This window comes from Chinchilla lanigera, unplaced genomic scaffold (assembly GCF_000276665.1).
Source record: "Chinchilla lanigera isolate Chin_1 unplaced genomic scaffold, ChiLan1.0 scaffold00054, whole genome shotgun sequence".
Taxonomy (NCBI): Eukaryota; Metazoa; Chordata; class Mammalia; order Rodentia; family Chinchillidae; genus Chinchilla; species Chinchilla lanigera.
In genome coordinates this window covers 3,710,478-3,735,232 of record NW_004955455.1, presented here as the reverse complement: position 1 = coordinate 3,735,232, position 24,755 = coordinate 3,710,478, and the positions used below count along the sequence as shown (strand labels likewise).

Sequence of the window (24,755 nt, the reverse complement as noted above, 5' to 3'; positions counted from 1 at the left end):
CCCGGTCCGACCGGCTCCGCCGCAGTGAGGGGCGGGGCAGGGGCGCCGAGGAGCAAGGGGGGAATCGCCGCAGCGTTAGAGGAGCCTCCTGAGGTCGGGGCAGGGGGTGGGGGACTTCCGGAGTGGATTAGTGGGGACCTCCGGGTACAGGTCGGAAGACCCTGCTAGGGTGCTCGGAATGAGAGAGGGGAGCTGAAATAGAGGACGAGAAAATAGGGGCAGGACACCTTCGGGATGGAGGATGGAAGACTGCAATCTTTAAACTGAGAGTACGCCTAGCAGAGAGAGATCACAAGGTTTTCTGAGTAGTTATGAGGCCCTCGGGAAAGGGGGTGCAGAGATTCTGCCGCCGGCCCGGAATAGGAGAGGAAGTAAGACAGTCCTGCATGGGGCCATGGTGAACGCTTCAGAGCTACGGAGGATAGATGGAGGACCCCTTGCCGCAGACACGGCGTTCCTCTAATAGCCAGGGCGGCCACCGGGAGAGGGCTCAAGGAACTTTGCAGACGGCTCCGGAATAGGGGAGGGGGACCTGGAACTGGGAAGGACAGCAGGCCACCTTGAATGGGGCAATGGGAGACACTGCAGTGGATGGAGAAAGGGATTCCTGGGAGGGGAGAGGGGACACTGTTGCCAAAAAGTCTCCAGTGACCCCTAGGATTGGAAATGGAAGACCACCCAGCCCCAGGGAGGGGGACTCTCAGGCAAGGGATAGGACACTGAGGTGAGTATGAGGCAGAGAACATCCACGCCGGGTTCTGCATGCTGGGGTCAGCTCTGAAGTTTACTGGCGGATTGACCTTGGGCAAGTTGTTTTCTGCCAGGCTTGGTTTTCCCATGTGTACAACTAGGTGTCTCCCTGGGGACACGCTGCAACTTCAGACCCCCAACTGCAGCAGGAGCTTCCGCTTTGGAGGTCTGCAGCTAACCCGGGGGAGGGGAAGCCACATACCGTCTGTGGATATAGCAGCCGTTTTTCCACAGCCAAGAAGTACATCTTTCTCCCTCCCCGCAGTTCCCCGTCTCCTCGGCTTCAGCTTGTCATCTCTCCCCCACCCCCGGGACAGACAAACGGACATATCTGAGGCACCCCTTTTCACTCTCAAAAAAAGTGGCAGAAACCTTTCTCAGTACCAAAGTCCCTCACTACCATAAGCCTTACTGGGGAGTTAAGAAGGGGCCCCGCAGATTTAGTGGACCTGCCACTGCTTAGTTGTGGGACTTTCTTTTTGGTTTATGTCAGATACCTTGGGAGTGGGGGTGGTGTTGCAGCGGTCGTTTCAGCACCGGGGACAGAGCCTACTCTTTGCAGGGGAGAATGGGTAAATCTCTGCCTTTACCTTGGGCGGAGCGGAGGGAGACGTGCTAGACCTCTCTAGCTGTACCCTCTGTGCTGTGCAGATGGGAACTGAGGAGAGGGTGGGTGAATGATCCGGCAGGGATCCATCCCTGAACATTCTGTTAGGGATCTAGTCCCGTTTTCTGTGAAGTTCTCCACGTGAACCTGGGCTGTTCCCTTCCTTCACTGGAGTTGAAAGGACCACCAGCAGTCCCAGGAGCCCTGACAACCTATGGGAATCATAAACACCCCTCCCAGATTTGAACCTCACCAAGGCAATTATCGCAACCCCCACTGCACCCCAAGTTACTTCTGCTTTTTTTCTATTGGGATCTCCATTATCTGGACAGATAAATAGATTCTCCCACCCCCAAAGACCTCTGTCATTTCTTTTCTTTTTGCCCTTTGCCTCATTCCCAGCCTCCTAGTTCTAGGTAGACCCTTGGAGCTGGAGAAGTGATGGCGCTGTCCCTTTAACCATGTTTTACTGGAAGGAGAGTGTGCTGGGGAGGAGGCAGGAGGGGGAAGGGAGTTTCTGGTTTTGCATGGAGAAGCAGAACATGATAAAGCACTTTTCTTCCATTTAAAGGTCCAGTCATGCTCCGGTTTGCAAAGGGGGAGAAGGGCGTGTTTGCAGGTGGTACTGGGAGGATGAGGTGAGTGGCCGGTTTGAGGTATTGGAGAAAGACATGGGTAGGGGGGTTCTTCTCACATGGCTCCCCGTTTATTTTTCATTCTGCTGGAATTGTGCTGTTAGGTATTTGTTCCTTTGAGTCTCTTTAGTCATCTGCAGAGCGCAGATACTTTCTTGGTATGGGAAAGCTGGCAGCAAGGAGAAATGATAAGAGGGGCTGGAGTAAAGGGGGGAATAAGATGGATTCGTTGGGACTAAGGGACCACCGCCATCCTATTTGCAGCTGCCTATGAATTCTGAGAAGCTCTAAGCATGATTTGTGTGGCTGGAAAACTGGCATGAGGGCTAAAACCTTCAAGTCAGTTCCCCCAAGAAGGCCCTTTAGGCTTCTGCTGAAAGCCGTCCTTGGCCTCCTTCACCCCCATATTTAGTTAATTATCCCTTCCTGGGTGTTCTCATGGTCTCCAGTGATAAACCCTAGTACTGCACTTATCAGGTTGTGCTGTTGTATGAGTGGATGTGTCAGTGAATGAATTATCTCAGTTCTTCAGCCAAACTTGTGGTCTCCAGGGAACTAGCAATGATCTGCCTAAATCTTTGGGGTTTGATTCACTCTCCCCTCCCTTCCTATAATTATTACCATTTGGAAGTGAGTAAAACAACATATTCATTCATTTGTTCGTTCATTCGTACATCTGTCCATCCATCAGTTGCCTATTGAGCACTTTATGTGATAGGCGCACACTAAATGCAGAGATACAGAACCCCACAAATCCCCTAATTGCCTCCCTGAAACAAAGATTCTCAGCCTCCCCTAAATCTCCACCCCACATTTCCCAAGGCACTTTCAGGGTGATGTTAAGTGCTATGGTTTGGATTGTGAATGCCCTGCATGTGTAAAGTCTTGGTCCTCATGGTGCCACTCTTGGAAGGTGGTAGAATCTTTAAGAGGTGGGGGTTAATAGGATATCTTTAGGCATTATGCATATGCCCCCAAACTTGATTCTGGGGACCTTGGTCCCTTCTGAGACAGGATCTCACTGAGTTACTAAGTTGTGTAGGGTAGGATTGAACTTCAAATCCTCCTGCCTCTGCCTCCCAGAATGCTGGAATTACAGGCATATATCTCCATGCTGAGCATTATGGGTGTGCCCGCATAAGGGACTGTGAAACCCAGTCCCTTTTGAGACAAGGTCTCTTCTTCCTCTCTACTGCTTCCTAGCCATGAGGTGGGTGGGTTTACTTCATCAGATACTCCTGCGTTGATATGCTACTCCACTACAGGCCTAGAGCAACAAAGCCAACTGATGTCACCTGGAACTGCCAAAATAACCCTTTTCTCTTCATAAATTGATGATCTCAGCTATTCGTTAGACTAACAGAAAGCTGATTAACATGATAGGTGTTCCTGCAAAACAAGAGGAAATGTCATGGCCAAAGTTGGTAGCCAGGGTTCTTGGAGCAGATCTTCCTAAAGCCTGGCCTTCGTCATGAGCAGTAGAAATCTCACAGAGGCAGGTAGATTGTGCCGAGTCTTCCAGACTGATTTGCTCTCATACCCTTCTCACTCCCAAGTGTCCTCCAGGACCAGGTTCCAGTGGCCTACACTGGAGGACCTACGCAGAATTGGGCCTCAGCTTCTGCTGTCCATAGGCTGCTCTCTGGCTCCCTTGAATCCCATGGCTGGTCCTTTTCAGGAGCATGCTTGTAGGGTGAAGGATAAAGCCATCAGCTCCTGCGAATATCCACCAGGCTCTGCTGCCGCTCACCATTAAGCAATGAAGGGAGTAGGGCAGACCCTCTGGTGATTGCTGGGGACTCAGAAGAACAAGACTTTGCTGAGAGGGAATCCCTTCCCTCCCATGTGTACAGCAGAGAGAACTCACACACCACACTCTCCTTGGAATCTCCTTGAACCTTTCACTAGTCAAGGATCACTGTTCCTATTTTATGTACTTACTGTGGAAATGGTGACAGAACCCAGGGCCTCACACTCTACTACCGAGCTATACCCTCAGCCATTTTAAGATTTTCTCACTTAATTGCCCAGGTTGACCTTGAACTTGCTATCCTCTTGCCTCCATCTCAAGCCACTGGAGGATAGGCAAGCACCATTGTGCCTGGCTTTTTAGTGTTCCTTTTTTTTTTTTTTTTTTTTTTTCACACTTTTTTTTTTGCTACTGGGAATCAAACTCAGGACCTTGTGCTTGCCAGGCAGGCGCTGTGCCGCTGAGCTATATCCTCAGCCCCATTGCCCCTATTTTATAGACAAATATACTGAGGCCAGAGTGAGAGGGTGGGTTATCCAAATTAACCCAGTGATGAGGCAGAGTCCAGTGTCTCAAATTACTACACTTCAGTGGTTTGGGCCACTACACTATAAATTTCACAAAGACAGAGATTTTTGTTTTATTTCGTGCTGATTTCCCTAGTGCTTGGGATAGTGCCTGGCATACAGTAGGTGTTTAAGTAGTTGTAGGGTGTGTGCAAGGCTCTGCCTGAGTGGCCAGTGATCACCTGGCTATTTCAGCACTAGGGGAGTGGACAGTTCCCCCACCTGCTCAGCCCTTGGAAGGAGGCTCTTCTCTTGGCAGGGTGACTGGGGAAGGCGGGTCTGAAAGTGTGACCCCCCAGCCCAGGCTGAAACCTCTTGTGGTTACCTTGGCTGAAGCTCAAACCCTGCCCGTGCCATTGCTTATAAACTTACCCAAGTCTTAGAATTACTTTTTTGGACCTAGCAATTCTGTGTATCAGTGAAGTGCTGACCATTTCTTTCTTCTTGCCTCTCCTTTAGTGATCATGGTGCCCCCACATTTTCTGTTTCTCCTTCTCTTGTCCTCTCCTTTTTTCCTTCACTCCCTTTCCCCTGTCCTTTCTCTCCATCGTGTGCCTCCTCTCTCCCCAGTTTCTCTGTCCTCCTTATCCCTTTCCTTCTCCTCTTGCCCTCCCACTTTCCCCTCCTCTCCGTCCTGTGTTGTCTTCCTCCCCCTCCTCAGATAGGCCCTCATTTTGGCTAACTTAAATCTGATATACAATAAAGAGGAAGCAGCCTGCTTATCCCTGATCCCTTTAAGAAGCAAACAGCAAAGACTGAACTACGTGCAGTTTTGCATAAGCTTTCTCCTAGGTTCCACCCACGGTCTTAACCACCAGAGACTTCCTGCAGCTGAGGAAGACTGCAGCAGGCCTGCCCGCCCACCCAGCTGCCACCTGGGGACTGTGAGGAGTGAGAAGCTGAATTCTGCCCCAAAGGCCAGGAGCTGGTGGGTGGATGCACAGATCTGCCCCATCTCACCTGCTGCAACACCTGTTGTGGGCAGCTATGGTTGAATGATTCTTTGGCTGTGGTTCTCAAGGCCAGGAGTGAGATGGTCGTGGCGTGAAGGACCATTAGCTAGCAACTAAGTAAAGTTTACTGTTCACTGTTTACTGTTTACACATGTTCTAGGGCTGTCACTGCTCTTGTTTCCTAAAGGAAGAAGCTAGGTAGCAATAAGAATGAAGGTTCTCAGAGCCAGAAATGCTGATGCATGCCTATAACCCCAGGAGCTTCAAGACTAGTCTGCACAACTTATGACTTAGTGAGACCCTGTCTCAAAATAAATAAAAATGTATAAAAATTTTTAAAAGACAGGGAGCCAAGACCATTACACATGCTTGTAATCCCAGCAGTTGGGAGGCTGAGACAGGAGGATCACTGTGAGTGTGAGGCTAGCTTGGGCTACGTAAGCGAATTTAAGGCCAGCCTGCACTACATAGTGAGACCCTGTCTCAAAAAAAAGGAAGTTCTTGCTTAAGGAAAGGAGGAGATGGTGCCTATGCTTCTTATTCATGGCTTGTCATGTCCATAGAAACTAAGAATACCATCACCACTTCATGTTTGGCAAATAAAGGCTAAGAGAGATTGATTAACTTGCCCCTGGTTCATTAGGTAGATATGTGGTAGAGCTGGGATTCTAACTCAGTTTTTCCCCTAGAAACAGAGTATGTAGCCCAGGCTGGCCTCAACCTCAATGATCCTCCTGCCTTTGCAAGTGCTGAGACTACATGCTCAACTGCAAAACTACCACCATATGTCTGTCGCATTTACAGGAAGGGCCAGTGAGCCCACCCTTTCCCAGTGCCATTACGACTTGCTGGAAATTTTGTTCTAGGGGTTTCTTCTGGCATCTTGGTGGAAGCAACAGGAGCTAGAACTGGCCCAAGGCTTTTTCCAGGTTCTTATCTTCCCTCTGGGTTATCTTAGGAGCAGGAGGGAGAGACTTCCTGGCAGTATAGTCAGGAAGTCAAAATAATGGTCAGCTTAGCTTTCTGGGCAACTCCAAATGAGGAGGAAGATAAGCAGAAAGCAGGCATGGAACAGTGATTGATGTTCACAGTATAAATCTGAATCATCAAGAAAACCATTTTGGGGCTGGGGATTTAGCTCAGCGGCAAAAGCGCCTGTGTGGCAAGCGCAAGGTCGTGAGTTCGGTTCCCGGTACTGGAGAAAAACCAAAAAAAAAAAAAAAAAAGAAAACCATTTTGGCAGCCTGTGTATAGCGAGCACCTGGCTGCTCTGTTCCAGGTGCTTATATGTAGTGTCTGCAGCAGCTCTGCCAAATGTGCAGGGTGGTCCTGCTCTACAGCCTAGGTCATTGAGGTCAGAGAAAGTGACCTGCCAAGGTCAAAAGGTAAGGTACTGCAGTGGCCGTGGTCAAGCTTCAGTGATGCTTCTTCTCTCTGCTGGAGGGGGAAGCCCATGCTTTGTTTTAGAAAGATGCTATGCCAGCCAGGCATGGTGGTACACCCCTGTAATCCCAGCTACTCAGAAGGCTGAGGCAGGAGGAATACATGATCAAGGCCAAGCTGGGCAATTTAGTGACACCCTATCTAAGAAAATAAAAAAATCTTTTAAAAAAGGACTGAGGATAGCTCAGATGCTATACCGTAGAGTTTAGATGGGAATATTGAGACTTGAGATAACTAGCGACTGGATAAAAGTTCATTCCTGGTGATCAGTGTTGGCGTATCAGTGAGGCATGAGTAGGCTTTAAAAAGAGGCCTCTGTAAGTGGGCACAGCCCCAAGTGTGGTAGACGTAAAGGTTGGCTTGCTCAGGGTCAGCTGTACCGTGGCTGTCCCTGTGCAGTATGTGTTAGGACATGCAGGGCCAGACAGTGGCCCAGCGTTGCTAAGGAAACAGATGCCAGCATGGGAGAGATGTGCCAAGAAAGTTTCTGAAGCCTCCTCCTCAGCCCTGAGCTCACTGTGGTGCTCACTGTGCTCAGAAGACTGCAGGAGCTCAGGGTGGACCTAGACCAGGGACCCCATCACACACATATCAGAGGAAGCACCCTGCTTTGACTGCCTTGTAACAGCTGGAAAGATTAGCAGTGGTGAAAAGGAAGAGTTGATCTTGAGGTCTTCATTCCCTATGAGGGAGAGTTAGTGGATATAATATATCTTTTTATTTTCCCAGTACTTGTTTTTGTTTTGTTTTTGTTTTTATTTTTGTTTTGTACTGGAAATTGAACTCCGTACCTTGCGCTTGCCAGGCAGGCACTCTGCTGCTGAGCTATATCTCTGGCCCAGTACCGGGTATTGAACTCAGAGCTTTCACACGGAGCAACATATCCAACTCTTTTTATTTTATGTTATTTTGGGGTTTTGTTTTGTTTTATTTTGTTTTGAGACAAGGTAGTTCGATGGGCTTGAACTTACCATGTAGCCCAGATTGACCTTGAACTCATGACAGTCTTTCTGCCTCAGCCTCCCAAGTGCTAGGATTACAGGCATATGCCACCATGCTTGGCCCTTATTTTATTTTTTGAGATAGGGTCTTGCTAAATTGCCCAGGTTGTTCTCCAGTTCTATCCTCCTGCTTCAGTCTCCCAGCTATCTGGGATTTCAGGCATGTACCACTGCATCTGGTTCCGTAATACACTTTTTATTGGGAATGTGTGTCTTTGTGTACACAGATTGATCTAGATTGAATCTGGGAGTAGTGCTTTACACTGAACTGTATCTCTAGCACTAATTTTTAAAAACATAATTCTGCTTTAGTGCTGGTCTCCAGTGCAGATTTCCAGGCCCATCCAGATCATCTGAGTCGGAATCTGTGGTAGGGGGCCCTGGGACATGCCTTCTGAGCCACTGTTCCAAAAGCAGTAGAACTGCCTCTGGATCTGACTCCACCTGGCTCCAGCTAACCTTCCAGGCCCTGCTGTACACACATTATCTCATCTAGGCTCCAAAACTCTCTGCAGCTTTAATGAGCAAACTGGGGCCTGAAATGATTAAATCACTTACCACACATAAGACTTGGGGTGTAGCTCAGTGGTAGAGCACTTGCCTGTCATGGAGGAACCCCTGGGTTCAAATCTCAGCTCCAAAAAATATTACTTGTCAAAAAGAACCAGCATTCAAAATTTCAGCCTGGCTCTGGGTTGCTGGCCTGTCCCACCTGCAGCTTTCTTCCCAAACTGCTGTCATCTCTGCAGTCTGGGGCTTCCTTCCTCATGCCCCATGTCCTTTTCTACCTTCTGCAAATTCTTCTTCTTCTTCTTTTCCTCCCCTCCTGTACTGGCGATTGAACCTAGCACTTCACACATGCTAGGCAAGCACTCTACAACTAAATTTACATCCCCAGGCCTTTTTATTTTAGATAGGTTCTCACTGAATTGCCTAGGCTGGCCTTGAGCTTGCGATCCTTCTCCCTGAGTAGCTGGGCTTACACAGTTTGCATGAATTCTTGATTTGCCCGTATCCTCTTGCACCCTGGACCTCCTGTTTGGAATCCTTTCCTCTACCCTAATAGTCACTGTCCCCTTTCCTGTCACTCATCTTCCTTCTTCACATGTCCCATGTTACCTCCCTCTTCAAGGAGCTTTCACTGACACCCAAGAATTTTGACAGCCTCCCTTCTCCCTGGTGCTGGGGACTGAAGCCAGAGATTCACACATGCTAGGCAAGGCCTCTACCACCGAGCTACACCTGACAGTGTATTCTTTTTTGGTCTTTTTGATTTTTAAGTTTATTTGGTTTTTGGTTTTTGGTTTTTTTTGTACTGAGAATCAAACTCAGGACCTTGCACTTGTCAGGCAGGCACTTGTGCCGCTGAGCTGTGTCCCCAGCCCCTTTTGGTCATTTTGAGACAGGGTCTTGCTATGCAGTTCAGGCTGGCCTTGAGCTTACTTTGTAGCCCAGGCTGGTCTCGAACTTGCAACAATCCCTCTGCTTCAGCCTCCCAAGTGCTGGGCTCACAGTGTATTCTAAAAGGCTATTTGAGGGCTTCACAAGGCAAGGGCCTTCTTAGTGTGATGTCCCTAGGGCAGCGGTGGTGAACCTGTTTTTCTTTTAAGACAAAAGATGTTAATGTATGAGTTGTTTATAAATGAAAACCTCAGTATTCAGGTTTAATCGTAGTATGTCACTTTGTGATAAATAAGTGGGTTTGGGGTTGCAGTTTGGGCAGTCATCTCTAGAAGGTTTGCCATCACTGCCCTAGGGTCTGTTCCAGAGTACTGTATTAGCATACTTTATTGAATGAATAAATGCCAATCAGCAAGAACTTCCCAAAAACTCTACTCCATGTTATGTATCTACTTGTAAGCCATCTTGGGCTGCAGAGTTAAAGAAAAGCAGGCTGAAAGGACCCAAAAGAGCGACCATCAGTTGTACAAATGAGGAAACTGAGCTGGGCTTGGTGGCAGGAGGCTGAGGCAGGAGAATAGCCGTGAGTTCGAGGCCAGCCTGAACTACATAGTGAGACCCTGTCTCAAAAAGAAAGAAAAGAAACGGGCCTGAGAGGTCAGTGACAGCTCTGACTCAGCGCTTTTGCTGAAGCTTACAGCTGCTTCCTTTCTGATTCTGCAGCTGCCACTCCCAGAGGCAGGAACCAAGACTTGGGACAGTGTTTCCTGGCTTGGTGGCTCACTTTCCCCCTTTTCACCATCTACGGGTGCTTCCAAGATAGTCGACCCTTGTGTATATTTCTTCATACCATATGTATTTCTTCCACATGTTGGCTTATCCACAGGGAAGGAGGGTGCAGTTATCTCCATGTACAGATGAATAAACAGGCACAGAGAAGTTAAATAATTTCATTGTCAATGTGGTTTCTGTTTCCTTTCACAAACTTAACCCGGGTCCTACTGGAGCCTTGCAAGATTTGTTATCAGACCTACTTTCTGGACAAAACCCAGATTCCAGGACTGCAGAACCGATTGCTGTTGCCTTGGAATTGTGGGATCACAGTGGCAACAGCGCTCCCTGCCGGTGTTATTGGACACACTTCCATCACAACTAGCCCTTCCCCTGAAGTCCCAGCGGCCAGGGCTCGCTAGGCTTCCGAAGATTGCTGAACTCCGCTCCAGAGGCGGTGCCTCTGATGCGGGCTGGGGAAGGTGATGGCTGCTCTGGAAGGGGATCTTCCCAGGAGACTGTGCCACAAGCGAGGGCAACTTGCATCAATCCTGTGTTTGTATGTCCATGGGCAGCAACCACCACCTCCCCAGTCCTCAATCTCTGCAGTTTCTGTAAGTCACTTCCACACCTGCAAAAATCCAGATTTTTTTTCTGGCATTTTCAGAATCTGCAGTTTCAAGCAGGCACCAGTGAATCAAGAGCTGGGTCGGCTAAGCTGGTGTGATCACCTAGAACACTAAAGGACTTGCAGTGTTTTAAGTGGGGACCAGCCACTTCCTGATGGACCAGGCATCCTGCAATTGGAGATGGTGATAGGTGGGGCAAAGCTGAGGAAGTAACAGGTAACAAAAGGGGCCCATTTATTGAGCACTTACTGTGTGCTTCAGGCTTTGTGAAATGCATTCACATCAGTTGTGTCCCCAGGACAGGACATGTGGCTTGGTACGGTGTTCTCAGCTGCAATACAGGGACATGAAGCCCATCACATGCATTATTCTGACCTCACCACTTACCAGTCTGGCAGGTACTAACAGTGTTATCCCTGATCTACTGATGGCACTGGAGGCCCAGAGTCAGTGAGCAATAACCAGGCTGTAATCACCCTGCTAACGTGTGGCTGATGCATGGTCCTCAGAGTACTGAGAAATTTGACCTGGAACGTGGGGTGGCAGAAAAGGGAAATGATAGGGGCCTGATAGTATGAAAAATACCATAAGTTGCACTCCCCTAAGTGCTGGAGGCTGATTCAAGGGCATTCGTTGGTCATATATACTTCTTTTTTCTTTCTTTTTTTTTTTTTTTTTTTTTTTTTTGGGACAAGGTCTCGCTCTGCCATTCAGGCTGGCCTTGAGCTCACTTTGTAGCCCAGGCCGGTCTCGAACTCACAATGATCCTCCTGACTCAGCCTCCTGAGTGCTGGGATTACAGGCGTGCACCATCACACCCAGCTGGTCATATATACTTCTGACAGACATCCTATACTGTATATCTTCTTGTTTCTATTTTATTTATCATTTGCAAAGATGAGGCTCAGATAGGTCATCTCATAGACCTCAAGATGCTCTGGTTCATTTGGGTTTGACAATGGTGCATCATTTTCTGAGCCTTAGTTTCTCCAGGGAAATGAGAGTCTTGACTGAAAGGACCTAGATATTCCTCCCCAGGCTGACATTCTTTGACATATTTTAACAGACCTGGGTTGAGGACTACGTGTGATCTTAATTATCTGTGACTTAGACATGCTTTGGCAAAATTTCCTTTACCTCTGGAGGGGCCTCAGTTTCCCTACTAGTAAAAAAATTTTTTTCCGTACTATTAAAATTTATTTTATTTTATTTTTTTAATTTAAAAGTAAAAGGAAAACATTAACAAACAGACAACCATTTACAAAATAGCAAAAGAACAATACAAGCAATACAGAGTTACAAACAAAGTTGTAGGAAATTAACAATGCTTGTTGTATTACATATTGATATCTTCAAAGTGGTTTCTCAGGAAAACAAATAGAGATACTAGTAAAATTTAGAAACTAGACAATTTCAATTTCCAGTGTCCCGTGTGTGTGTGTGTGTGTGTGTGTGTGTGTGTGTGTGTGTGTGTTACAGGAGATTAAACTCAAGGCCTGTGCACTGGACTATATTCTTTAAGCCCTTTTTTAAAAACAGTTTTTGAGACAGGATCTTCCCAAGTCCCTCGGTTGCCCAGGCTGGGCTCAAATTTGTGATCCTCTTATGTCAACCTCAGAGTGTGAGGGTTACAGGAAGGTGCCACCACACCCAGCTCTCTTGAATATTTTATGACTGCAGAGGAAGAGACAACCTGAGATTCAGCAACTATCCTGAGAATTTCTTTCTTTCTTTCATTGGGCAGAGGAAGGAAAGGCAGGGTCCTGCTGAGTCAGGGGACAATCCAAATTTGGGTCTCAGGCAGTCGCCACCCTTGAGGTTGCTGATGCTCCTTGCCTGGCCTGAGATGGCACTAACGGGCATTCTAGCACGTCCCTGGCTAGCTGCAGCCCCTGGGGAGGGGCAGTGGCCACATAAGGACAGAGAAAGCGGAGGAATAGTGCCAGGGGCTGCGGCTCATCGTGGCCTCCTAGAGTTTGCGGTGAGATAACCGGAGTGCATGCTGTGCTTCGGGCTTTATGAAGTGCATTCCCATCAGCTGTGTCCCCAGGACAAGGCCTGTACAGGCTACAGGGTTCTCAGCCAGTGGCCAGCATATGTGGCTCTGACTCCCGGGGGCCTGTAGGTGAGCTGCAAGGGCTCAGGAGCCCCCAGAACTGTGTGTGTGCGATTCTCCAAAGACATAAGATCTCAGATTGTCAAAAATTTCTTGACGGGGGAGTCTAAAGAGCTGGCCCCGGACTCTATTTCTCCCTTCTTCCCCTTCTGTCTTCTGTTCAACAAACATTTCCTGAGACCTGTTTCAGACCCAGCCCCTACTGGGGATACAGCCGTAAAGAAGAAGGGAACCCCACCAAGTAAGAGGCCTAGTTTATAAGAGCTGATAAAGGGGCAAGTCCAGGGATTTGTGGGAGCCTCAAACTGGGGTTCCTGGCCCATTCTATAAGGGGAGACATTAGAAGTCAGCAGATGGGTCTTGGCTGAGTGCCTGTGGCCTTGGGCAGGCCATCAGCCTTGCTGAGCCTGTTTCCTTTTCCATAAACCTGATGACCCTCTTTCTCAGATGGGGCAAGAATGGAGGAGATGAGGGCCCTTTGGGGCTGTGATGTGGCCCGCCCTGGAGTCAGGACTCACGCTAGGCCCCCAAGCTCACAGCGCGGTGCTCTTTTCCTTCTTTGAAGCCAGAGGGGCTCCCATTTGAAATGGACCAGTGGGAAGAGCACCTGGTGTGGGGGTTGGGGATCCGGCCGTAGACCCCACTCTGACCGGCCTCATTGCCTCACCCCAGACACTTCTCTGGGGCCTTTCTCAGTCCTATATAGGAGCAATGCGGGTACCAAGAAAGGTGAGCAATCAGGGAGGGCCTCCCAGAGGCACTGGCATAGCTGCAGCTGAGAGTTCATAGAGCAGGGGTCATGAGAGAACTGAATGGGGTCCCCGGGCCTGGAGCTTTCCTGACAGAACCTCTAGGTATGATGGGAAAATTCAGGGGTGGGGCCTCAAGCTCAGCAGGGAGGAAATGGGGAATGGGTGCGGGGAGTCTTGCTCTCAGATGCACTGTCTAGTGGAATTGATGATGGACAGGGCTCAAGGATCAGACTGACCTGGATTGGCACTCTCATTGCTTCACAAGGTCCCTAGGTAAGGATTTTATTTGCCAAAACCTCATTACTGCCACCTGGGAAATGGGTTAATAATCAAATCTTATTCCAAAGGTTATTAGCTCTTATGGGACCCCATATATTGTGAGATAATTAGAATAAGCAAATCTAGAGAGAGAGAAAGTAATAGTGTGATTATCTGTAGCTTGGGGGATGAGGGGAGTGGAGGATGATAAAGAATATAAGGTTCCTTTTGGGGATGATGAAAATGTTCAAAAATTCATTGTAGGGATGATTGCATAATTCTGTCAACATGCAAAACACCATGGGATTGTACATTTTAAATGGTTGAATTGTGTGATATGTGAATTATATCTCAATAAAACTGTTACCCCAAAAAGTTGTTGGATCAGTTGAGATTCTACACTCCTGACACATCATAAGTGCACCCTAATTGTCAGCTACCACTGTGTTATTTATTCCTGGCAGCCAGTCCCACCCTCCCTCCAAAAGGGCTGATGGGCCCAAGAGAAAAAGAAGAGACCTGGGCTGCCAAGGGCTGGCTGGGGTCCACAAGCAAGGTATGTAAATCTCCTTGAGGTTCAGTTTTCTCACCTGTGAAATGGGGGTGATTTTTCCAAGCCTGGTCTACCACCACCACCACCACCACCACCACCACCACTACTGTTATTACTCTTTCTGTTTCTTTTTCTCTTCCTCTTCCTCCTCCTCCCCCCTTCCCCTTTTCCTTTTCTCCTTCTCTTTCCCTTTCCCTTGTCCCCTTCTCCTTCTCTTCCTCCCCTTCTCCTGCTCATTGTTCTGGGTGTAGAACCCAGGGTCTTGTGCATGCTGGAGAAGTTCTCTGCCACTCAGCTGCATCCCCAGCCCTTCCCTTTTATTTCATTTTATTTATTTATTTATTTATTTATTTTACTTTGAGACAGTGTCTTACTAAATTCCTCCTGCTGGCCTCAGACTTGAGATCCTCCCACCTCAGCCTCCCAGGTAGCTGGGATTACGAGGTGACTCTTGGCCACCTCTTAGGACACTGTGAAGCTCAACCAGACCCTGGCTTTGCCAGTTCCTCCTATCCACCCCTCGAGGAGCTGGCATCCCCTGGTACTTGTGTCCTGACTGCAGATTTAATTCAAGGGACTGCACAGGGTATAGATCATGGACACAGCAGTATCCCCCACCTCCCTGCAGCCAGCACCTTGGAGGAGGGCTTGAGACCCCTTACCCTACCCCAGCTGTGCACCCCCTGGACCTCCTCATCTGTGAAATGGGTACAAACGGCCTCCCAGTAGAGTTGTGCTGAGGCTCGAAGTGGCCTGCAACAATGTTGACACTTTATACATGAGGACCATTATTCTCAGCTACTGTCATTAATATGATCATCATCCATCAGGGGCCTTTTATCACCTCATCTTAGTGATGTTGTCATACAATGAATTATGTCGTGCTACCTTTCCCTGTTCCTGCCTCGGGCTGTCAACTTCCCTATGGCAGGGCCTGGATGCCCCCTCCCACCTGGCCCTGCTTGGACCTGCCCCAAGGACTAGCAGCAGACCAGTGGGGCTGCACCCCCTTCTCTGTCCCCTTTCTCCAGATCCAACTGCACAAGGCATGACCCAGGGGCTAGGCAGGGACTGAAGCCTCCCTTCTGCCTTTTCCTTCCCTGAGCTGCAGGGGACGGTCACCAGGCCACCCCAGAGCCCTTTCTGGGCTTCAGCTCTCACTGCGGCTGAAGCTGGCAGAGCCCAACTCAGCGTCTCCGCATCCCTCCCCCTGCAGAGCTGCAGCTGGCCGGGGACCCAGCCAGGGCCACCACCCTCCGCAGCATCCCATGCTGTGGGGGCCGAGGATGGGGATCTGCTTCCCCTCTCCCCACCAGCAGCCGCAGTGCCTGATTTATGGCTCCCTCTAGGCTCCCTCCGGCTTTGCTGCCTGTACACTGTTCCTTCTGGACCGTTCTGGTCTGGATCCCTGCTTGGAGGCAGGCGGGTTGGATCAGGCCCCAGCCTGCGCCTTACAACGGGCACTGGGGACAGCAGGCAGGCTGTGCAGTGAGGACAGTTTCCAGCCCAGCCTTGTCTTGTTGGGCTGTGTGGCCTGAAGTGGCTTCACAGACCTCTCTGGGCCTCAGTGTCATCATTTGTGGCGTGTGAATGATCTTGAGGGTGTCATCACTGATGCCTGTGCTTCTGCTGTCCCTGCACCTCACGCCCCTCATAAGCCTTCTGTGTGTCTGTACAGGGGCCTCAGCAACCGCACCAGGCAAGCAGGAGATAGCTGGGACTGGGTCAGGGATGGGGAGGCTGGAGAAGCCCAGCTCGGGAAGCCCCTCACCTTGTGTAGGACTCCTGCCTCCCGCACGCCAGTGCCTCCCATTCCTGAGCCTCGGTCTCCTCGTCTGTGAGCTGGGGCGCGTTGAACCTGAGTGAGTGGAGGTGGATCCCTGCGTGGGCCTCAGCTCTGGAAGGTGATGACAGGGGTCACCTTCCTCTTCGAGGCCTTGGCCAGCATCTCTGGAGCCTGGTTCCCAAGTCCATGCCATGCAGACAGTTGGCAGGTGGGGGAGGCACTATTGGCCATGTAAAATGGCCAGGGTGGTAGTAGGGTGCCATGTGGGTGGTACCTCCAGGGGATCCACCTGACGCTAGCTCAGGGTTGGGTAGGAAGAGAGGAGGCCAGAACCGGCCCCAAGACCAGGGATCTACAAGGAGGGCATAGGACTGTCAAGGCCTTGGAGGCGTGTTTGCTCATTTGTTCAACTGCCCAGCAAGTATTTAGTGGGCATCTTCTCCTTGGCGGCCTCTGTGCATCTCCGGAGGACCATCCTAAATAGCTTCTGTGCTTTAACTTGCTTTTATGGTCACAACACCACTATGGAGCAAGTGGAGTAAGTGCTGTTCACCGCATTTGACACAGAGGGATTAAGTAACTTACCTCAGGTCTCACAGCTGATAAGCGGTAGACCAGGAGTCTGTCCCCTAAAGTCCATGGCCAAAGTCTATCCTCAGGGCCAGCCTCCCAGCTGCTTGTTCTGGGATAAATGTTGAATCTCATACCTCTGGCCTTTGCTCTTGCTGCTTCCCCTGCCCCTTCCTGACTTCCCTTCTCCTCTGACTGACCCACTGCTGGTCATCCTTCAAGGCTGCGCTGTGGCACTGCCTCCTCCGAGAAGCCTTCCTTGATGCCCTCCCTGTGCCTTCTCAGCACTGTTTCCCCCACTGGCCTCTCATCCTTCTTATAAGCATCTGTTAACATGTCTGCCTCCTTCGCCACCGCACCCACTGCATCATGGCGCACCCAGGCCCGGCAGAACCTGTTTTACGAGTAGGTCTCAAGGAAGTTTTGAATGCCCAAAGATTGATTGTCGGTGACCTTGGGGACCGTGGGGGAAGTTCTAATATCTCTGCTTCGTAGAGGAGGAAACCAGAGCACAGAGAGGTGACATGAGTTTCTCAAGTCAGTGGCGACAGTGCTGGCTGGCGTTGGCTGGAGTGGCCTCCATCCTGAGGATGAGATCCTGGAAGGTGGCAGCAGACTGATGGGAGGAGACATTATTACTGCCTGACTGATAACAACGCTGATGACATTTTTAGGAGCTTTTGTTGTGTGTCAGACATCATGCTAAGCACTTCGCATTCTCGCTTTCATGTACGCTTCCTCTTATGCTGTGGAGTAAGAGCTATGATTGCCCTTGTTGCATACCCTGAGGAATAGAGGCTGAGCGAGATTGTGTGGCTTGCTCAAGATAACACAGCAATGACTTACTAAGCCGGGGTTTAAATTTTTTATGTGTGGTGCTGGAAATGAAACAAACTGTCTACCCCTGAGCTCTGCGCCCCCATCCTAGGGTTTAAATTTTAATTTACAAGTGGTTTAAAAATCCAGAAGCCTTCAGACAAAGGCTAGACAGTGTGAAATGTTTCCTCATCCATCTCCTGCCCTCCCAGACACAACCAGGAACGACCTGAGTCACAGAAACCTTTCTGGACAGGTTTTTCTCATCCTCAGACAAACCTCGTGTGTGTTATTTAGAGCCCTGTTTACATCAATGCCTGTGAGATTCCCCATCACCGCCGGGGTGGCTCAGAGCTTGGAACAGCCCTGGCAGAGATGTGGAGCCACCTAGGGCCTCTGTCTCCCCAAATCTGAGTTCCCTACTTTATGGTTTTAGATCTGAAACATCCCCCAAAGCCTTTTGTGTTCAGAAGTGGAGCTTTTGAAAGGTGCCTGGATCACGAAGCCCTTGCTCCACTACTGGACTGACTGTCTGCTGTGTGCATAACTTGATGGCATTACTGGGAGATAAGAGAAACAGGAGGAGAAATGTTGTTGAAGGCAGTGGGTTCCTGGGCCGTGACCTTGGGTACTATATCTTGTCCCTGGCCCCTTCCCCTTGGATTCTTTGTCTCACCCTCTGCTTTCCTGCTGCCATGAGAGGGGGGTGAGTGGGTTTTCCCCACCACACCCTCTTGCCCTGACGTTTTATCTGATCTCAGACCTACACCAATGGAACCAGGTAGCCATGGACTGAAACCGTGAGCCCAAACAAATAACGCCCCCCTTTTTCTCTTTTGCCTTTTTGAGACAGGGTTTCACTCTGCAATCAGGCTGACCTTGAGCTCACTTTGTAGCCCAGGCTGACCTCAATGATCCTCCTGCCTCAGCCTCCCAAGTGCTGGGATTACAGGTGTGCGCCACCACGCCCAGCCAATAATTCCTCTTTTATGTTGTGTGTCAGGTACTTTGTCACAGTGATGAAAAGATGGTTACCACAGGTCCTCCCACTGCTACTGAGCCTCCCTAGCAGCTGGTCAGGCTGCCTGCTTGGCTCTGCCCCACTGGTTATGGCAGAGGCTGGACTCTGGCCCACACTCCTGGCAGGCTGTTCTGGGGCAGGGCTGCAGCAGGCTGCACGGGGTCTCTCTTTGGGCCTGTCTGACACCTGCTTCCTCATCTCTCCGAGAGGCAGCCCAGTGTGGGGAAGCAGCCTGTGCAAAGGCACAGGGGCCAGACTGAGTGGGCTCAGGGAAAGGCAGGAACACAAGGACATGTGGGTGGGGGCGGGGCAGGGCCAGGCAGGAATTCCTCTGTGGCCTCTGAGTCCCAGCTCCACCCCTCCAGGTAGTTCTGCCTGCATGAAGGGCCTCTGTTCTCTCTGAGGATTAAGAGACAGTGTTCATGGTGCATGCCTGTAATCCCAGCACTCAGGAAGCTGAGGCAGGAGTATCATTGCAAGTTCGAGACCAACCTGGGCTACAAAGTGAGCTCAAGGCCAGCCTGAACTGCATAGCGAGACCCTGTCTCAAAAAGATTTAAAAAAAAAAAAAAAAAGACAATGTTCAAACCTGCTTGGGAATGTAGGAATCCTTCCCTAATGGTAGTTGGGTTTTGTTTGTTTGTTTTTGTTTTTCTTTGTTTTCCCACTACTGGAGATTGAACCTAGGACCTTCTCACTGAACTACATCCCAGTCCCTTTTCTACAGTTTTGAGACAGGGTCTCACTGATTCATTAAGTGGTCCAGGCTGGGCTTGAACTTGCAGTCCTCCTGCCTCAGCCTTCCAGTATGCTGGGATTACAGGCATGCACCCATCTAGTTGTTTTAATTGTAGAGGCTTGGGGCTTTCCCACTGCTGTAAGCTTACATCTGACTCCCTAATGAAAAGCAGGGATGCCAGACCATTGCAGCCTGCGCTCAGTACTCTTGCTTCCCTTCCCAAAGGCATAGGGAGCTGAGTGTGCATTGATAGTAGGTGGTTTTGTTAGTGTTGCTACCCTTAGCGCTCAGACCTATCAGCAGAGACCCAGGACCCCCTACCCACTGCACTCCCTATGTGACCCTCCAAGGGGCAGTCTACCTGCACTGGAGGCAGAGCAGTAGTGGATGTGTGCACAGGTCTGGAGGGTGGGGGAGAGAGCTAACAGGGCGGAGGGTGGGCACAGACTAGAGGACTGGGGATCAGGTGTCCAGGTCCCCCTCTGCTTCCTCAGGAGCCTTGGGCTTGCCTGAGCCTCAGTTTCCTTCTCTGTGAGGTTGGCATGCTCCTCTCTCTCACATGAACCTTGTGGGATTCAGGGTGATAATGGGATACATGAGAATAGGGTATATAGCTCCCCCAAAGTAGGTGTCTTGAGCTGCATGTCCACCATGTGGCCTATAGACCTGCTTGGTTCTGCCCCCAGAAGACATTAGAGGGATTTGGTTTGGAAGTAGATAATAGTGCCAGTTTGACAACATTGTGAGTGTAATTAATGCTACAGAACTGTGCACTTAAAAGATGTCACATGTTGGGTGGTATACCTTTTACACAATTTTTTTTTTTAGATAAGGTCTGTTTGCCTTGCTGAGGCTGGACTCAAACCCATGGGTAAATCCTGCCACAGCGTCTTCAGTAGGTAGGACACCATCAAGCCTGTTTTGTTTACACAATTTTTTTAAATGTCGGGGGAAAGCTAGATGCAGTAATATATTCCTGTTATCTCAGTACTCTGGGAGGTTGAGGCAAAAGGGCAACTCAGACTGGGCAACTGAGCAACTTAGCAAGAACTTGTCTCAAAATAAAAAATAAAAAGGGGCTGGGGACACAGCTCAGTGTGAAGGCCCTGGGTTCAATCCCCAATACCCATAGCAAAACAAAAAGAGGGTGTAGGAGAAGGAGGAGGAGGAGAAGATCTGAAGTAGTGGCCTTATCAGAAAAACAGACCACTTTAAGGACCACAGTAAGAATAATTTAGGTCGCAGGGCATGGTAGTGCACACCTATAATCCCAACACTTGGGAGGCTGAGGCAGGAGGATCATCACAATGTCAAGACCAGCTTGGGCTACAAAATGAGCTGTAGGCCAGCCTGAACTGCATAGTGAGACCCTGTCTCAAAAAGACAAAAAAAGAGAATAATTTGGAAAAACCAAATAGGAGATGAGCTCTGCATGTATTGTATGTGTGTTGTGTGTGTGTGTGTGTGTGTGTGTGTGTGAGAGAGAGAGAGAGAGAGACAGAGAGACAGAGAGACAGAGACAGAGAAACAGAGAGAGAAAGAGAGAGAAAGAGAGAGACAGAGACACAGACCTGGAACTCCAGAGGATGGACTGTATGGAGAGAACAGGTATTTGAAGAAGTTCTGCTTCTGCACACCCAGAACTCTTTCTACCCTTTCCTGACCTCACCAGAGCCTGCCTGCAAAGGAACCTGGGAAATGTAGTTTGTAGAGGTGAACCCTCAGAAAGCTAAGCAGAGCGGAAGAAGGGCAGTATGTCTGAGATCACATAGCAAATGACCAAATGACCAGAATATTTGTCAATATTAAACAACTGAGCAATTTAACATAAAAATCTGGATTCTTAGTTTCTCTGAAAACATCAAAGTCTCCTTTGGGTTCACTAACGTGGTGGTGGTCAAACTAAAGACAGGGAAAGGAAAGGAAGATGGGGTGAGGTATGCATGCTCCTGAGGCCCATCTCTCCCAGGTGGTACTGTGGCCTTGAGGAGCTAGGCTAAGGAGTCCTGAGAATCCTACAGGGCCAGTGTCCTGACCAGCTCTCCACAAGGTGTGAGTTAACCCCACATCCTTCGGGGTAGGAGTCAGGGGAGGAGAAGCCATGTGGACCTTGAACTGGGGTGGCAATATTGTCCCCTAGAAATGGGTATCTGAGTTGGGCATGGTGGCACAGGCCTGTAACCCCAGCATTCAGGAGGCTGAGGCAGGAGGATTGCTGCAAGTTTGAGGCCAGCCTGGGCTACAAAGTGAGCTCAAGGCCAGCCTGAACTGCATAATGAGACCCTGTCTCAAAAAGACAAATCCAAAAAAGAAACAAGGAAAAAAAAAGAAAATGAAAGGAAAAGAAAAGAAATGGGTATCTGGGACTGTGGGAACCTAAGTATTATAACTTTTAGAGATTGACTCTGTAGGGGCTTTTTTTTGTTCTCTCTTTGAGGCTGCCAGGTCCCGGTTTCTGACTGAATTTTCTGACAAAGATCAGAATCTTCCAAGAAAGATTCTGTGTAAACTCATGGCAGATCTATCCTGGAGAAAGAGGTGGGATTTTCCTCCCAGTGTCCCTGAATGGACACGGAGGCACTCAGAGTGGGTTTCACACCTGCCCAGGGTCACATGTGGAGCCTGAGGAGAGCTGTGCTTGGACCACAGGCTCTTGGCTCCTAGGAAGCTCAGGGTGCTGGCTCTGGGGTTATTCACCCTTAGTCAAATCCCAGCTATAGCTCAGTGACCTCAAAAAAGCCCCTGCACCTTAGGGAGCAGCTTCCTCTTGTTAGAAGGAGATACTAGTACCTTTTTTTGCAGGGTAACAAGGTTGTGGGAAGAAGTGGAAGGGGCTTTGTTTGTCAGGTGCTTACAAATGCCTGGGATGCCTAGGAGTGGGGTTGTCATGGTTACCAATATGCCAGCCCCAGAGCTGCCATAATTCCTGGGGCAGCCCTCTGACCCCTAAGAGGGGAAGGACTCCCCAATTTCCTTACTCTGCTTTTCCAGCTCCCTCCTAGGCAACACACTAGCAGGAATTCGTCCTCTGCAGGGATGTTCAGGAAGAAAGTCTCCTTTTTTGATGAGACAGCGATGAGGTGATGTCTGGGTTTTTTATATCCCGTTGCTGAACTGGCGCCAGACGCCAGAGTCCAGGCCGGATCCCATGAGTTACATTTGTCCTCTGAGATCCCGGTCCTGGAGGGGACTTCCCAGGGGTCCACTTTGAGACTCACCCTCTGGGAAGAAGTTAGCCAGGGCAAATGAATGCAGCTCCGAGACCTACCAACTCTGCTGGTCACCAGGCAGTGTCAAGAGCTGCCTCACTCAAGTCTGTTCTTTTTTTTAGGTTTTTTTTGAGACAGGGTCTCACTATGCAGTTCAGGCTGGCCTTAAACGCACTGTGTAGCCCAGGTTGGTCTCAAACTCGCCATGATCCTTCTGCCTCAGCCTCCCAAATGCTGGAATTAAAGTCCAGTCTGGTTTTTTTTTTTTTTTTTTTTTTTGGTGCGGGGAATTGAACTCAGGACCGTGTGCTTGCTAGGCAGGCACTTGTGCCACTGAGCTATATTCCCCAGCCCAAGTCTGCTCTTTAAAAAAGAAAAATTATTATTTTCTTCTTAGTAAAGTAAAAACCCCTTTGCGATATAAGCAGTACCACTAACCCCCTTTGGGGAGGCCAACCAAGGCCTGGATAGGTTAATTACCTTGTCCATAGAGACACAGGGCTAAGTGTCAAGTCATGACTCTAATCCTATTGATGGATTGTGTGTCAGACCCCAGAGGCTTGAGTCCTCATTACGCTCAGGGTCTGTGCCTGACTCCCTTTGCTCAACAAAGGATAAATGGGCTGGAGAATTTGAGATTGTTGTTGATAACATAGGATGGTGCCTTAAATGAGAAAAGAATTCCTAAAAGTAATGAGTACCTATTTTTAACAAAAAAAAAAAAAAAAAAAAATGTCTGAGGTATGCAGTGAAAGTCTTTCCGATCCCATTCTCTAGAGAGCAACTCTGGAATCATTTATTATATAGATTCCTTCAGAGTTTTCTTTGCACTTACGAGTGCATGTTAATACTTACATTTTGGTTTGCTTTATTTTGTTTTGTTGTATGCAGTTCAGGCTGACCTTGAACTCCACTACGTAGCCCTGTGAATTCGCTGGTGTCCTGCCTCAGCCTCCCTGTGCTGGGATTACAGGTGTGCACTGCCATGTCTGGCTTTTTAAATTTTTAAAGTTTCTTGAATACTTATGTTTTTAAACTATTCTTTTCACAACTTATTTTAGCAAATAACAGTAGCTTTTTGGGTCTAGGGATATATCCCAGTCAGTGCTAGCATGCAGGAGGCCCTGTGGTTGGATACCTGGCACCAAAAACCCTTAAGTAAGCAAAAACAAACAAACAAAAAAAAAAAAAACAAAACACTATAGCTCTTGAATGTGAAAGTTCTTAACCTGGGAGATTCATGACAGATCTGATAGGAGAAGTGACTGGCAAAATTGTGTGTCATGTGTGTGTAAACAGTTTTAGAGGTGGTGACTATGACCCTCATCCAAATCTTCAGAAAGAGCTAGACTGAAGCCCCTTGTTTTTCAGATGGGGAAAGCGAGGTCCAGCGAGGAGGGAACAGGTGAAATGAGTGGTGAGCCCGGCCCCACCAGATGGCCTTGGGGCGAGGACAAGCCTGCTGCTTTTTCTGGTCCTGGTGTCCTGTCCTGGTCTCAGAGAGAACCCCGATCCTACAGAGCCAGAAGGAGGGTGAGAGAGCCAGCCTGCCCAAACTACCTGGCTGAGCCTCTGCAGTCCTTGCCAGGAGAAGATTTACAGCTGCCAGGAGCTCGGGAAGGTTATGGAGGAAAGGCCTGGTGCAGTACCCAGGGAGCCTGCAGTGCCTGCCATGGACTTGGCAACCCCGAGCTCTGCAGACCCTCTCAGTGGCAGGCCCTGCATGTGAAGGTGGGTGATCCGCAGACCCGAGCTCCCATACAGCTGCACAGACCCTGGGCAGAGTGCCGAGCCGAGGCCTGGCTGGCTCCTGCTACTGTGGCTATGAGCATTATTAATTAATGCAGTCGGGTGGGATTTATGGCGTTTGGGTGCCCCAAGGCTTTTCTAGCAGCAGTGGGATGGTCTCAAATCGCCAGTAACAACAACCACCCTCCACTGAGCAGGTCTCCTATGCCAGCCCCATGGCAAGCACTGTACCTATGCACACTTCAGTCTTGAATCGGCCCAGCCGCTGCAAACCTTGTGGAAAGGCTATTATTCTTCTCACTTTACAGTGGCTCAGAGAGGCCAAAAAGACCGTGTGAGGTTGCTGGGGATATAGATCAGTGGTAGTGCGCTTGCCTAGTGTTTGTTCAATTCCTAGCACAGAAAAGAATAAGACTTAAAAAATAAAAACAAACACAAAAACCTGCACAAAACTAAGGCCAGTGGTCAGCGGGTGGAGACTTGGGCCTGGTACTCCCAGTTCTGGAGTTCCAGCATCAGCCTCGGCTGCCCCCTCAGTCCTCCCACAGAGGGGTGGCCACCTGGCTCAGAGACAGCCTCCGCAAGGTGGAAATGGAGGAATTATTGTTCTGTTCAAACTTTTTAAATCACAAGCATAGCTGGGGAGATAGCTCAGCGGCACAAGTGCCTGCCTGGCAAGT

At 49.3% G+C, this 24,755-nt stretch overlaps 1 protein-coding gene across 2 annotated transcripts; it reads left to right on the top strand.

Moving 5' to 3' along the window:
- LOC102007735 lies at nucleotides 1-24,192 on the top strand. Of its 2 annotated transcripts, XR_001236266.1 has the most exons (4): nucleotides 1-724; nucleotides 1,929-1,995; nucleotides 14,097-14,188; nucleotides 23,698-24,192. XR_001236266.1 is itself a non-coding variant. In XM_005396209.2 (3 exons), exons 1-3 carry the CDS (start codon nucleotides 573-575, stop codon nucleotides 24,166-24,168), a joined length of 690 nt encoding a protein of 229 aa, XP_005396266.1. In that variant the 5' UTR covers nucleotides 1-572; the 3' UTR covers nucleotides 24,169-24,192. The 2 variants fall into 2 exon arrangements, 1 of the variants encoding a protein (XP_005396266.1); XM_005396209.2 differs by lacking the exon at nucleotides 14,097-14,188.
- The last annotated feature ends 563 nt before the right edge of the window (nucleotides 24,193-24,755 follow it).